A 14,798-nucleotide genomic window follows, 5' to 3' on the forward strand; every position below is an offset into this window, starting at 1 on the left:
GTAGAAACACTTGTGTTCATCTTAAGTCCTTTTATTATAAATACCAGTAATATTAAACCATACACTTTAACACTTCCTGGACTTGCATTCATCGTGAGTTCTCAACAGCAACATTTTTCTCCATACGAACCCAGCAGTCAGATAAAATTAAAACATGGACTTCATGATTTTATGCTGAAGGATATGTGGTGTATCTGACTTTACAAAGCCATGCCTTTTTGTTTATTTATCCAGGCAAAAGAACAGGCATGTATAATGACATATATGATTATCAGTCTAGCTCCTAGCTAGATTTTTAAACCAGGGGTGTTAAACTCGCAACATCATGTGATGTGTCATGACGTATCGTGACTTTTTTTCCATTGCCGGCAATGGGGGGAGACGCGGTTTCAGCATGACGCATCCGGCCCACGGGCCGGCTGTTGGACACCCCTGTTTTAAACCATGAGACAGAAAAAATACTGAGGCCCAGATGCTCCTGCTGTCTCCATCCTCTGATATTCTGCTATTAATATGGGTCTTTTCTGGGTTATTCAGCTCTGGAGTTCCTCCACAAAGCCCAGCTATCACTACATCTTGCACAAATTTGTCCCCAGGAATTTAGACTGATTGTAGCAGCCACTCCTTACTGTCCCAAAGCGATATCCATAGTTGGAGATCAACCAAGATAGCCAGACACTCCTATTATTCAAGAATAACTGCAATTTTTACATGGAAAGCATTAATGTTTGAAGCCAACTTCAGTGGAAGCCAAGAAAGGAGAAATATACATCACAGATGTCTCAGCTCCAGAACTCCAATTGTGCAGAAGATACATTTCTGCCTTTTGAAGCTAGGAAAATAGATGCAGTCACTACTCTAGGATTTAGGCAACCATTGAAAACTGGCTTTAAGGACAGATAGGTTGGATAATAGTTTGCCTAACAGGTAAAGCAGAGAAATAGGAGGCAGATGGTTACCTGAGCTTGTCTGCTATAAATATCACCCGTCTCTCCAACAGCAAGGAAGCAAAGACTCTGCTTAAGTGCCTGATGCTAAGTGAGGAGAACAAGGACTCAAAATCAACATGTTCAAGTCTTGAATCAAGCGGTCGACACAGCTCTATAACCTGAAACAAAGAATGCAGTAGACATACAAGATCTAAAATCAACTCAGAGTTAGTTCTGACCTAAGCATCCTATAAGCCCTATTATTAAATCTGTAAATAGGGGGAGTAAGACTCTGAGAACACCAATTGCAGCCTTTTCAGAACTGTGGGCCACAATTTGCTTTGTAAATTTGCCTTACTCAAAAGCCCACCCACCCCTTTTCTGTGTATTTTCACGTTGGAATCTTCTACCAGGAAGTAAACAAATGAGCTGATTCCTAATTACGATCTCCACATGTTCAGAAAGCAGTTAATCGAGGGACCCAAAGGGAAACCTATACATGGAAAATTGCAAGCATGCACGTTTAGCTACTTCATCTATTTTTGAAGGGTGGTTCTGTCTAGATCAGTGGACTTTAACTCTCAGTGGACTTTAAACTCTCAGAATTCCCCAGCCAGCATTACTTCTGTTCCAGAACCAGGCAGGAAGTTCTTGATGGAGATAGTCCGACCCAGGGCTGGAAAAGGAGCTTCCATGACGCTCCTCATGAGCGGCTGGACCAAGGCAGGCGAAATGCCACGTCTTTTCTCAACTTCATCCAAGATCTGAATGACAGAGAAAGAAGAAATAGAAGGGAGGAGACCAAGTATTTTGCTTCAGGAACCTACTCCTTTTCTCTCCTCTTGCAAGCTTTTCATTGTTGTCATATCATTGTTTGATGCCACACAAAACAATCAAGCATCGGAATCCCACAGTTACTGGTGGGAAGGGCCTCTCTCTCATTTAGACACCTAGTGCTGTTGTTGTGTTACTATTTCTCCTTCAAGTTAAGTAAATAGCTGGCAGGTAGGCATGGAAAGGCATGGGTGGGCATGCTTTTCTGTCCAGACAATATACCCTCAAACAATATGTCCCCCTCCCAAACTGCTATTTGTCCTCAGCTGTAAAACTTATTTAACTACCTATGGGAAGTATCTAGCAGGTCTGGGAGCAATTTTAAAAATTGGAAATTGCACAAATAAAAAATGATGAGATTATGGTCTCCATCCTCCAGAGGTTACTTTTCTGATCCAAACTGCCTCTCTGGGTGGCTCTTTTCTCTCTTTTAAAAAAACAAACAGAAGCAAATGCTAATCACAGATCTCTGGCAGTATCTACTTTGGCTTCTAACTGTGGCAGAAGAAGAAAAATGCATTTAACATGCTTAAAAGCAGAAACAACTGGCCCTTTTTTTAAAAGCACTTGAGATTCATATTCGACAACAGCAACCAACTATTCTGAATTATCCATCGGGACCAGGTTTTCATCCTTGTTTGGAGTTGCACTTCTAAGGGGCAATGTGGGTCAGTAAAGTGACCAGGGAAGGGCCACCCTCCTCCTCCTCTGTCCCTACCCACTTTGGGGACAATTTGCATGGTCCTTCTCCCTCACCTTCGAGAAGAGGTTGAAACACCCCAAGCGGCTCACAATGCAGTAAACTTCTGGAAGACGTTTCCCTTTCCCACTGGGCTTTCAAGAGAGATGGACACAACACAGATACACAGAAACAGAGAGTGATGAACAAGAAGAAACCAAAGTCACGGCAACCTTCTATTCCATGCACAAAGCAGTTCTTCCAACCTAACTCACAACAGGTAGTTGTTCTGTACCAGCCTGCTACCGGCCCTGCAGCAAAAGCAGGGACAACCCCTTTACAAACGGCAAGAGGCTGGAATAAAGCCTGCCAAATTTATTAACATAAAACAGAGCAAGACAAGACACCAACCATGAAACAGGAGCTATGAAACAGGAACTATCCAAGCGGTTGCCTTCAGCAAACCAGCCCTCCCACACATTCCCCTTAAATACAGTTCAGGGCGTGGCCTCTCTCTGCCTCCTTCTGAGGTGCCCCATTGCCTTCCTCTGTTTACTCCTGATTGACTGCCTCCTGTGTCGGGCGTCCTTGAACAGGGCCAGCTGTGGGTCATCTTCATCCACGCTGTCAGGCTCACACAGCTGGGTCTCCGTCGTGACCAGGTGGGAGGGGCCTGGCTGAGGGCTCTGCGGAGCCTCAAAGCCATCATCAGCAAGCTCTTCAACACCCCCCTCCTCGTCCGACCCAACTGCCGAACCCACAGGCTGACCCTGAATCACAACAGTAGTCTTCAACTTACGACCACAGTTGAGCCCAAAATTTCCATTGCTAAGCACAGTTGTTAAAGTGAGTTGTGCCTCCTTTTAGGACTTTTTAAAACCACAGTTGTTAAGTGAATCACTGCAGTTGTTAAGTGAACCTGACTTCCCCCATTGACTTTGATTATCGGAAGCTGGCTGGAAATGTTACAAATGATAATCACAGAAACCTGGGACAGTGCAACCGTCATAAGTACATGCCAGTTGCCAAGCAATCATATTTGATCAAGGGACAAAGGGGATGCTGTCAGTTGTAAGTATGAAAAACCATCCTACCATTTTTTTTCAGTGCCGTTGCAACTTCTAACAGTCACTAAACAAGTGGCGTGAAAGATGAGAACGACCCGAACGCTTCTGAGGCACCTATTTACTAATTTACAGTTATCCTCTTATGCTAGATTGTTTTCCATAAGTCTAATCCAAGGCTAATTTCTCTAAAAAAAACCCAGCAAATTGCAAAAGACTAAGTACCACACTCTGTTAAAACAAAACAAAAAATATCATTAGTTTCCTAGATACGCAATTTCAAATATTCCGTTAACAGTGAGAAGACAGTTAAGAGAGCTTGGATTTGGCTACAAAAAGAAAATTATGATTCAGCAATAATATCCACAAAACCTTTTCTTCCCTCGTTGCTATTTCAGAGGAGGCCTGTGAGACCATCCTACCCAATTTTTGAAGAAGAAACTAAATAGTTACCAGTATTCTTCTACAGTACCCAAATCTCCGGCTGCCATCTTCACTAGTCAAGACAAATGAAAATGTCTCACTGAAAAAGAGAGAGTTTTAAAGAAACTTTCTTCAATGACAAGGTTATCTTCAATTCTAGAAAATATGTATAGGTGTTAAAAAGAAATTATGTACGTTTTTAAGTACATACATCCTTTTCTTTTTAGACCCCTATTAGAAAAAATATAAATATTGTACTGCCCCTCTTCTTCATAACAAACGTGCATGACAAATATGCCAACATCCCAACTAAGGTTAAGAGGAAGGAAAGTAATCATAATTCTTTCATCTCTTTGCTTCTTTTAAGTAGGATCAAGGTAATTATATGGCCCTCTATCTGCATATAGGTAACCTTTGGGTCAAAGAAATTATTTCTGTTTTACCTATTCCTTCCTTTTTTACTACTTATTTCTCTATTATGATTACATTCTGACTTTTTTCCAGGAACTCAAGATAGTTTTCTATTAGAGGAGCACTAATTCTGCTGTGCATATCTACCAATTGAACTTCCCTACTAGCCCTTAGCCACAGCATAAAATTGCCCTAGCAATATTTTTCCCCTGTCATTCCTCTATATTATTTCATTTATATACTGCCCATCTCACTGTTTGGGGCATCTCTAGCTGGTCATTTTTGATTCCATCTCATTTCCAGTCTATGAATGAGACAGGATTAAGTTGTCCTTATCTATACCAAGGCCAAGCACCCAAATTTTGATCACATGGCCCTGGCGCTGCTGCAAGAGCCATTGCTTTGGGAACCAACTGTTAAGTACCATTTGTGCAGTGCCACTGTATCTCTGATCACTGAATGAAGGGCTGTTACGAGAGGACTACCTGTACAAATTTGGGGGGGGGGGGGGCGTGTTCAGATGTATAGTTTTAAATGACATAAAATAATCACATTTTATGCTCACTTTATGGTATACTTGTGTTGGGGGGGCGTGTTCTGTTTTGTGACTTCAAGTTGTCTTGATTCCTACTCACTGCATGAACAAATCCCTGTAACTTTCTGGGCAGCATTTTTCAGAAGTAGCTTGTCCTTGGCTTTTTTTAGGGCCTAGACAAAGTCACCCAGCTGGCTTCTGGGCCTAAGGCAGGATTAGAACTCATGGTCTCCTGGTCCCTCACCCAGTTCCTTTAACCACTCTGCCACTATTCTTTTGTTGGTTGTCAGGCGTGCCTTCAAATTAATCTTGACCGCTGGCAACTTCATAGACAAGTCCATGCAATTTTCTTGGCAATGTTTAGATATATGTATGCAGTTGTAATCATTTATTTATTTATTTATTTATTTTAATCCCATTTATATCCCGCCGTTCTCCGAAGACTCAGGGCGGCTTACAATCTAAAGCACAATGTGCTTAGCAATAGCCTTCATTCTATGTATATGCCTGCTTATTAGGGCTTTCGGGGGCCCCCAAGCTGCATTATAATATTTAATATTGCAACTCTTTGTACAGATTATAAATAAAGACTATTTTTAAATTACAACTACTAATTTTGTGACTAATTCTGTAGCTTTCACGTTGCACTTTGCTTCGGTCAAAGACCAAATAAGGATTGGATGACTGAATAAATGCATTGATTCCCTAAATATTTCTGAACCACTAGTTTTGTGTTTATTCTTCAGTTGTTCATGCTCAGGGGTCTTCAAACTTGGTCCTTTTATGACTTGTGGACTTCAACTCCCAGAATTCCTCAGCCAGCATGCCTGGCTGAAGAATTCTGGGAGTTGAAGTCCAAAAGTCATAAAAGGGCAAGTTTGAAGACCCCTGTTCATGCTGAAGTCAAAATTTATTTTGACTGTTATCATAAAAGCAATCCTGTATAAATAAAGCTAACATTATGAGTAATGGCAACTTAGGAGCTGGCCAGAAGGGGAAAAAGGAACCATCCTTTAACTTGCCTGTTAAACTGAGAAACAGGAGTCCAGTCTTTTGCATCAGGGAAGCAAAACTGTGGAATGGCCTTTAGCTGGTCCTCTGCCTCCCTCATGAATTTGAAGGAGCGTTCAAGCTAGCAGAAGAAAGGAATAGATGTTTTTACCAGTAATTATTTCGGTAGAAGTAAAATTGCATGAATTTTTTTCTCCTCTCTCCATCTACCTTGCTTCCTAAATAAATGGAGGAGTGATGAAAGAGAATATATATCCGTCTGGAGGATATTAATATAGCTGTCTGACTAGCTCACCAGATCTTCTTCTAACAAACCTCTGTGTGTGTGTGTGTGTGTGTGTGTGTGTGTGTGTCTGTGTGTGTGTGTATAACTCAGCCAATCAGCCTTCCTCCCCTATTTGCAGCCTAATCTTGAGGAATTCCCTTGTCTTGCAGATTTCCTCTACCTTTTAGCTACTTATTACATCAATGCTAACATCCTTATTCTTAGAATTACATTCTGTTGAGAGTTATCAAAAGACAAAGCAAACTGCCTCAGATCTGGTAGGGAATAAGCAATGTAAAGTCACAGGCTGCATACAGTCCCCAGAGTTTATTATGAGCACAACTGCTTAAATCAGCAGCACAGATTTGCTCATTTTCAGGAAAGAGACATAAAACCTGTAATTGAAATCCAGAAATAGACTCAGCATTGTTTTAAGAAAGTAATCAGCAACAAACTTCACCTTAAAACATAAGGATAAATTGGAAAGTTCTAGCCTATTCACTTGCTTCACTGCCCTATCTTTTGTGACTATCAGTTTCCCTAAAAATGTTGTGGATCCTGGCTCTCCCACCACTGGGTAGGTCAACCTCCCTAATATGGTATCACCCAGATGAGTTTCAACTTCTAAAATTTATTTATTTATTTATTTTTCAATTTATATACCGCCCTTCTCCCGTAGGACTCAGGGCGGTTCACAAGGTTTTTAAAAAACAGATACAACAATTACAAAACTTAAAATCAATTAAAAAGAATTATATAAACCTTGCAATAAAACCCCAGTTAAAAACAGTTAAAATCCCAATTAATATGCTCAGACCAGGCCAGAGAGCTCAAAGAGCCAGGTCTTCAGGTCCCGGTGGAATGAATGAAGGTCAGGGGCAGTCCTAAGCTCTATAGGCAGCTTATTCCAAAGGGCAGGCGCACTCATAGAGAAGGTCCTCCCCCTGGGTATTGTGCGCCGGCAATCTTTTACCAGCGGTACCCTGAGAAGACCCTCCCTGTGGGAGCGCACAGGATGAAGGGAGCTTGATGCCGGCAGCAGGTGTTCCCTCAGATATCCAGGACCCAAGCCATTTAGGGCTTTATAGGTCATCACCAGCACCTTGAATCTCACCCGGATATTGGATAATGAACCTTTTTAGCCAACAGAGCACAGCACTCCTTCCTTTGCTTCTCTCTGAACAGGCATTCTCTATCATAAATCTTACCTTTAAAGGAAACTGCTGGGTAACTTCGGGGACATATGGTGCACAAGCTTGCTTCTTGTGTAATGACACTACAACAAAATATTCAAAGAGCTGCCTCTCTTGATACTCAATCAGATCTCTCTCCAAGGTGTGATACTTGGGGGCTTGCTTCAGGCGAGATTTTACATGAACAAGGCGTTGACTGTGAGCTACACAAAAGGTAAGCCAACAAAATCAACAACTGTTTTGGGTGCAGCTCCCACAGCAATTAGAAGTTCTGTCTCACTTCAAACTACATATTCACCATGAATTCAGCCAGCCTTTCTTAACCTGGTCATTCTCCAGATGTGTGGACATCAGTATGAAGCATTCTCAGGAAGGACCCTGTAGGATGATAATCATAAGTGCTGAAACCCACCCAACTGAAGGGCACCAGAGTTCAGAAAGGCCGACCTAAACATTCTGGAACTATGTTGTGTTGTATCCAGGATATCAAAACATTCTGAAACATTATACAGAGAGTATCAAGATAAAAATGCAGTGTTGTTAGTTGGTTGATATGACTTTTTTATATAGAAAATAATGAGAGGGGAGAGCACATAGCTCAAAAGTTGGAAATCTGCAGGATCACTCATGAAATGGCCAGACTTGAACAAGATTCAGTAGAAACAGCATAGTCTGGGAAAGAAGTGGTATGTTCTAGAGTGGTAGCATGTATCAATTATTAAATATAAGGATATCAAACTTCACCATACTTGCAACTAACACAATTGCAGTTTATCCACATAACTGAAACGCTAAACACAGAACCTCATTGTTACCTATAAAATCTATAGTCCTTAACACAATCATTTGAGTATATTCCCCAACCTAGAACTTATGTTTGGACTGCAAATCCCAGAATTCCCAGCTACCATAGGCACTGGCTAAACTCCCTGGGAATTGTAGGACTTGCGGTGTGACACCATCTGGAAGGCTCCAGGTCTGGAAAAGCTGCATTAGGATATAAAGCTCATTAAATATTGACTTCTGAGGACACATTTTAAGGACTGGGTTGTATATTTATTTATTTATTATTTTGACTTCTATACCGCCCTATTCCCGTAGGACTCAGGGCGGTTTACAGGGCAATTAAAACCATACAATACAAAAGTTAAAATAAATTTAAAACAAGTAATTAAATTTAAGCCCAAAAATTAAAATTTTAAAACCCAATTAAAAACCCCTCAGTCTAGGCCAGACAGCTCAAAGAGCCAAGTTTTAAGGTCCCGGCGAAACGAACGGAGGTTGGGGGCAGTCCTAAGTTCCATAGGAAGTTGGTTCCAAAGGGCAGGCGCACCCACAGAGAAGGCCCTCTCTCTGGGAGTCACCCGCCAGCAGTCCTTCACCGGCGGTACCCTAAGAAGGCCCTCCCTGCGGGAGCGCACAAGACAATGGGGAGCTGATGCCGGCAGCAGGTGTTCCCTCAAATAATCCGGGCCCAAGCCATTTAGGGCTTTATAGGTCATCACCAGCACCTTGAATCTCACCCGGATATTGGATAATGAACCTTTTTTAGGGTCATGAATGTTCATATAGTCATCATAACAAATAATCAATAATTCACTTGCAATAACGGAAGGCCTATAGTACAATCATAAAACATACCCTGATATTTTTGGGCAGGAAAAAAAAAATTAGAAGGGGGAAAACCCACAACTTTCAAGCCAAGAATCAATAACCTTCTTTAAAGTTCATCTCTCAATTGATACCTCTTTGTTTTTCTTCTGTGTCACTGTCTGATTCACTATTTTCATCTGTAACTAGGAGGAAATAGAAAAGAACAGTAAACATCACTTTTCTAAAAAAATAATACGGTAATTATTTTCTGAATAGCAGGCAAAACCTAGAAAGTATCATGGAATCAGTTCTTTTATACCCCCCAAAGTAGGATATCTGGTTGGGGTGGTCAGAAGATAAGTCAGGAACTACTAAGAAATTTCTAGAAAACTGCAGTAAATCATTTAGATTTTTGTTTACTGGGAGCAACACCAAACACCACCAAAATTAGGTTACTAAAATGAAGGAAGATTGGAAAATGGAGGGAGGAATCTTGTATGAAAGGACAATAAGCTCAATTCCTAGTTGGAAAATGCTCAGGAAGTAGCCCAAAAGCAATGTTTTTGCATCTTGCTTTGGTTAACGAATGATGGATCCTACTGTAAAAGATCAAGTAGAACAGTTAAGTCTGAAGTCTGAAAACTCAAATGTACCCTGTAATAGTACTAGGATATAGGGCAAGTAGTACTACATATTACAGAAAAAAGGCAACTGAGGCAGTAGCATCATATCCTTTATAACTGGCTGTTATTAAGGAAATCTCTTTACTATTGAACAATACTGAGTAGGCTCCAAATCCAGGCCCAGGTCAAGTTCTCCAAAAAGACCACTGGTCCAGCAACAGACTTTCCTTACCTCTCCCTGAACTGGACTCTGTAGACTGTGACAATCTCTTGACGCGCTTCTTCCCTCTTCGAGCCTCATAAATGGCATTGATTTTTAACACCAGCTGCTTAACGTAAAGAAGAAAAAGTAAATGCTTTCTTCTTTCCACAAATCCATCATTTTTTTAAAAAAATGATGCCCACCTTATTTTATCTACCAAGGTAATTACAGGTAGTCCTCAACTTATGACCACAACTCAGCCCAAAATTTCTGTTAAGTGACCATTTAAGTGAGTTTTGCCCCATTTTATGACCTTCCTTGCCACAGTTGTTAAGTGGATCAGTGGAGGTGTTAAGTTAGTAACACGGTTGTTAAGTGAATCTGGCTTCCCCATTGACTTTGCTTATCTGCAGGTCTCAAAAGAGAATCACAGGACCCCGGGACACTGCAACGGTCATAAATATGAGTCAGTTGCCAAGCGTCTGAATTTTGATCACGTGGCCATGGGGATGCCACAATGGTCGTAAGTATGAAAAACAGTCATAAGTCACTTTTTCAGTCACTAAACAAACGGTTGTGAGTTGAGGACTACCTATATTTTCTTATTTCCATTCCAATCCTTCAATTGCTCATCTTCCCTCCTCCTCCTATTATCTTTCTGTGTTGATATTTTTTTCATGAGATTCTCCCATAAATTCAGATTGTAAAAAAAGTAAAATAGTATGCACTTCCGTAGATAATCAGGAAAGCAAAATTATTTGGAAGTATTTCCCTTGTTCAGTTGACAATTGCTTCAAAGATTCAGGAGCTCTTACAATTATATGACAAGAAAGCCTTGTTTGTCACAATATAACCAGCTGATGTTTAATGTTATTTTTTATTAATTTTAATAATTTGGTGTCTACATTGCTCAATTTTGGGAGGTAATGTATATACTTAATTTTAAAAAAGCTGTTCTCTCAACATGCAGAGAACTTTCAGGACTACGTAGGTGAAATTAATACTTAATTTCCTAGTAAAGGTAAAGGTTCCCCCGCACATGCATGCTAGTCGTTTCCGACTCTAGGGGCCGGTGCTCATCTCCGTTTCAAAGCCGAAGAGCCAGCGCTTGTCCGAGGACATCTCCGTGGTCATGTGGCCGGCATGACTAGACGCCAAAGGCGCACGGAACGCTGTTACCTTCCCACTGTAGTGGTCCCTATTTTTCTACTTGCATTTTTACGTGCTTTCGAACTGCTAGGTTGGCAGAAGCTGGGACGAGTAACAGGCGCTCACTCTGTTACGCGGCACTCGGGATTCGACCCGCCAAACTGCCGATCTTCTGATCGACAAGCTCAGTGTCCTAACCCACTGAGCCACCGCGTCCCTTTTACTTTATTTCCTAGACAAGACTTAAAATAACAATTTCTGAACACTGCTTCTAATTCTTCACAGTCTTTTCTAAGTCACCAAAAAAATCTTTAAAGAAAAAAAAATACCTTGGAAATTTTCCTTCTTTTCTTGCCATTCTGAGAATCACCCAAGGAGAAGAAAGTGTCATCAGGACTGCTAGGAGTGGAAGGGGGGCTGATTTTGGAAGGAGAATAAGTCCCATCCCGAGTCGGTTTCCGTATGTCTAATAATTTGAAACTTCTGCGTTCTGAGTTTTGCCTAAAGAAGATGGGCTTAGAGAGGACCTAAAGAGACAGACCACAATGGGGGGAAATGGGGAGCATCAGACACTGCCTTTATCTTTTATTTTTTAAAGAGTCTCTAAAGTTTCAACATAAGAAACATTAAAACATTAGTTGCCAGAATTCTTCGCTGGTTATTAGTGCCAACAATCTTTAACACTTGCTTAGATTTTTTTTTATTAAAGAGTTTTACAAAAACAAAATTTTACAATATATCCCCAAATCCCTCCCACCCCAAACCCACCCACTTCCCCCCCCCACTTCCCAGAGCTAAATACAGGATTATAGTTACAATAATCATATTCTAAATAAAAATTATGCATAATATACAATTAACCAAATTCATAATGTGTTTTAACTCTCTTTTAACATAACTACAAACAACGTACCAATAACAATATCCCACTAAAATCTACTCATAAGCTAAATGGTACTTTTTAGTCCCATATTTGTTTTGAATATAATTTATCCATCTCCTCCAAACTGAAATATATCTTTCCTGTGAATGATCCTTCAGATAAGCAGAAATCTTAGACATTTCTGCAAGATTCGAAACTATGCTTAGATTTTTTTTCATAGGGTTATCTAGCAGGTCAATATATATATATATATTCCACAACAGTTTGCTGAGAAGTCTCATGACCATGATAGAAACAGTACTTATTGCTTGCACAACTAGCTTTCGGAAGCTCTATGGAACTGAGCCAACTAAACTAATCAGCGAAGCAACCACAGACACTTGGATTGGAAAAATAAGAAGCTATTGTACCACATCAGACCCAGATGTTATATGGCCCAATACTCTTGTCAGCCAATAATCATCACCAGTGGCTTCAGAAGCTTGTTTAAGCAACCATACAATTGCATATTTATGAGCCATGAATTCCTTGAACCTGTTATTTAGCTATTGATTTTATCCAGTAAAACAACAGAATGGTCTGGCATTTGTTCATGAGTTTCTTAGGACACAGTAGGTCAAATTCAATTTCAAATTCTGGCTGCTGGAAAAGCAGAGATAAAGTTGTTGCGAGAGCACAAAGCAAAATCAGGATTACAAAGCAACCCCAGGTATTTTTTTTATTGAAAAGTTTTACAGTACATTTTATCTTTAACAATCCCCCCCTCCCTCCACCCACCCCTACCTAACCCTCCCTATCCCTCCCCCCCATTCCCCCCTCCCCCCCCCCCCCCGACTTCCCAGAGCTAAATACAAGGTATAAAAACAAAGAACAATCATAAACATCCATATGCTAACAACAATAAACTACTAATTCTATCGCACTCTAGCTCACATGAAATGACTACAAGCAATACTAATATTACATATAAAAAGAAAAAAAAAGAAAAGAAAACTTATTCAAATGCTAAATGAAACTTTTTAGTCCCATATTTGTTCTGGATATAATCAATCCACTTTTTCCACTCCATAATATAACGTTCTTGCGAATGATCTTTCAAGTAAGCCGAAATCTTTGCCATTTCCGCCAGGTCAGAAACTTTTAGTGTCCATTCTTCTATAGTCGGCAGTTCCTCCTTTTTCCAATATTGACCTATTAAGAGTCTTGCTGCTGTGATTAAGTTCAACATCAACTTAATGTCCACAACAGTAGCATCTGTAATTATGCCCAATAAAAAGAATTGCGGACAAAACTTTATCCTTTGCTTGAAGATCTTCTGCATATTCCACCAAATTTTTATCCAAAAAGCCTTAACCTTTTTGCAGGTCCACCATATATGAAAATACGTTGCATCTTCGCCACCACACCTCCAGCATTTTGGCTGATAATTCGGATACATACTTGCAAGCTTTTTAGGATCTAAATGCCATCTATAAAACATTTTATAAAAGTTCTCTCTTAGGTTTTGGGCTTGCGTAAATTTTACGTTCCTCACCCAGATCTTTTCCCACGTGTCCATTGTAATAACTTCTTGAATATTCTGGGCCCATTTTATCATACAGTCTTTAACAAGTTCTGTTTCTGAGTCAATATCTATCAATGCAAGATAAATCCGTTTGATATGTGCTGGACCCTGGTTTCTAATTTGCTTTATCAAATTTTCATCAGTCATTGAGAAACCAATTTTCTGATCTTCTTTCCACCTGGCACGTAATTGAGTATATTGAAACCAAGTTTGAACGATCTTCTCATCTCGCAAGAGATTGTACGGCTTCAAACACCAGACGTTCCTTTCCAAGCTTAAGATCTCCTTATACGTAGTCACATCATGTTTGAAGCCAACATTTATGTTTTCTATTGCATGTTTCGGGATTGCCCACAATGGCATCTTGTAGTCTAACTTATGTCTATACTTCTTCCAAACTCTCAACAATGCCTGTCTTAAAATATGCACTTTAAACACATTATCTACCTTCTTATCATACAACAAATATGCATGCCAGCCAAATAACAAGTCGTGCCCCTCAAGATTTAATAATCTCCCTTGTGTCAAATTAATCCAGTCACTTATTCCTGACAACGCAGCAGCTTCATAATATAATTTAAGATTAGGCATTTTAAGACCACCTCTTTCACGAGTATCATGCATAATCTTAAGTTTAACTCGTGGCCTTTTCCCTGCCCACACAAATTTATTGATACCCCATTGCCATTCTTCCAAATTAGAGTCTTTTTTAAGGACCGGTATCATTTGGAATAAAAATAAAAATTTAGGCAGGACATTAATTCTTCCCAGCAAAGACAATTGCAGTTTTTCCCAGCTCTCCAATTCTTTTTGAATTTTTCCCCATAACTTTCCATAATTATTTTTATGTAACTTTGCATTTGAGGGTGACAAATACACCCCCAAATATTTGACCCTTTTAACAATCTCAAATCCAGTTAATCCTTCTAAAAGGGCCTTTTGCGGTGTTGTCATGTTTTTGGCCAAAATTTTTGTTTTTTGTACATTAACCTTAAATCCAGAAACCTTCTCATATTGCATTATTATCTCCATCAGGTCCACAACAGAGTTTTCTGGCTGAGTCACCGTAACAACCAGATCATCTGCAAATGCCCTCAGTCTATAATCCTGATCTCTAATTTGAATACCCTTAATTTTTTCCGAGTTCCGTATTTTTATCAATAATATCTCCAATGTTAAAACAAATAATAAAGGTGATAACGGACACCCTTGTCTTGTGCCCTTCTCAATATTGCATACTTCAGTCAGACTATTGTTAACTATTATTCGGGCAGTTTGTTTTTGATATAATGCCCTAATTGGTTGTAAAAATTTATCCCCAAAATTCATTTTATCTAAAACTTTCATCAAAAATTGCCAATTCAATTGATCAAAAGCTTTTTCAGCATCTAAAAAAATTAGCGCCGCAGGGATCTGGTTGTTCCTTTCCAAAAACTCCAC

At 39.9% G+C, this 14,798-nt stretch overlaps 1 protein-coding gene across 1 annotated transcript in view; it reads right to left on the reverse strand.

Moving 5' to 3' along the window:
* DENND2A (DENN domain containing 2A) overlaps positions 1-14,798 on the reverse strand; it is a gene marked incomplete at its 5' end in the record, with an annotated part of 46,360 nt that overhangs the window by 18,693 nt on the left and 12,869 nt on the right. Inside the window, 9 exons of the mRNA XM_081330605.1 lie at positions 960-1,108; positions 1,553-1,693; positions 2,520-2,597; positions 3,960-4,029; positions 5,898-6,007; positions 7,360-7,547; positions 9,090-9,140; positions 9,793-9,889; positions 11,241-11,438. Coding sequence (XP_081186731.1) covers positions 960-1,108; positions 1,553-1,693; positions 2,520-2,597; positions 3,960-4,029; positions 5,898-6,007; positions 7,360-7,547; positions 9,090-9,140; positions 9,793-9,889; positions 11,241-11,438 — 1,082 coding nt within the window. The remainder of the gene's footprint in view (positions 1-959; positions 1,109-1,552; positions 1,694-2,519; positions 2,598-3,959; positions 4,030-5,897; positions 6,008-7,359; positions 7,548-9,089; positions 9,141-9,792; positions 9,890-11,240; positions 11,439-14,798) is intronic.

The sequence above is a fragment of the Vipera berus genome, assembly GCF_964194415.1.
Source record: "Vipera berus genome assembly, chromosome: 6".
In the NCBI taxonomy this organism is placed as follows: Eukaryota; Metazoa; Chordata; class Lepidosauria; order Squamata; family Viperidae; genus Vipera; species Vipera berus.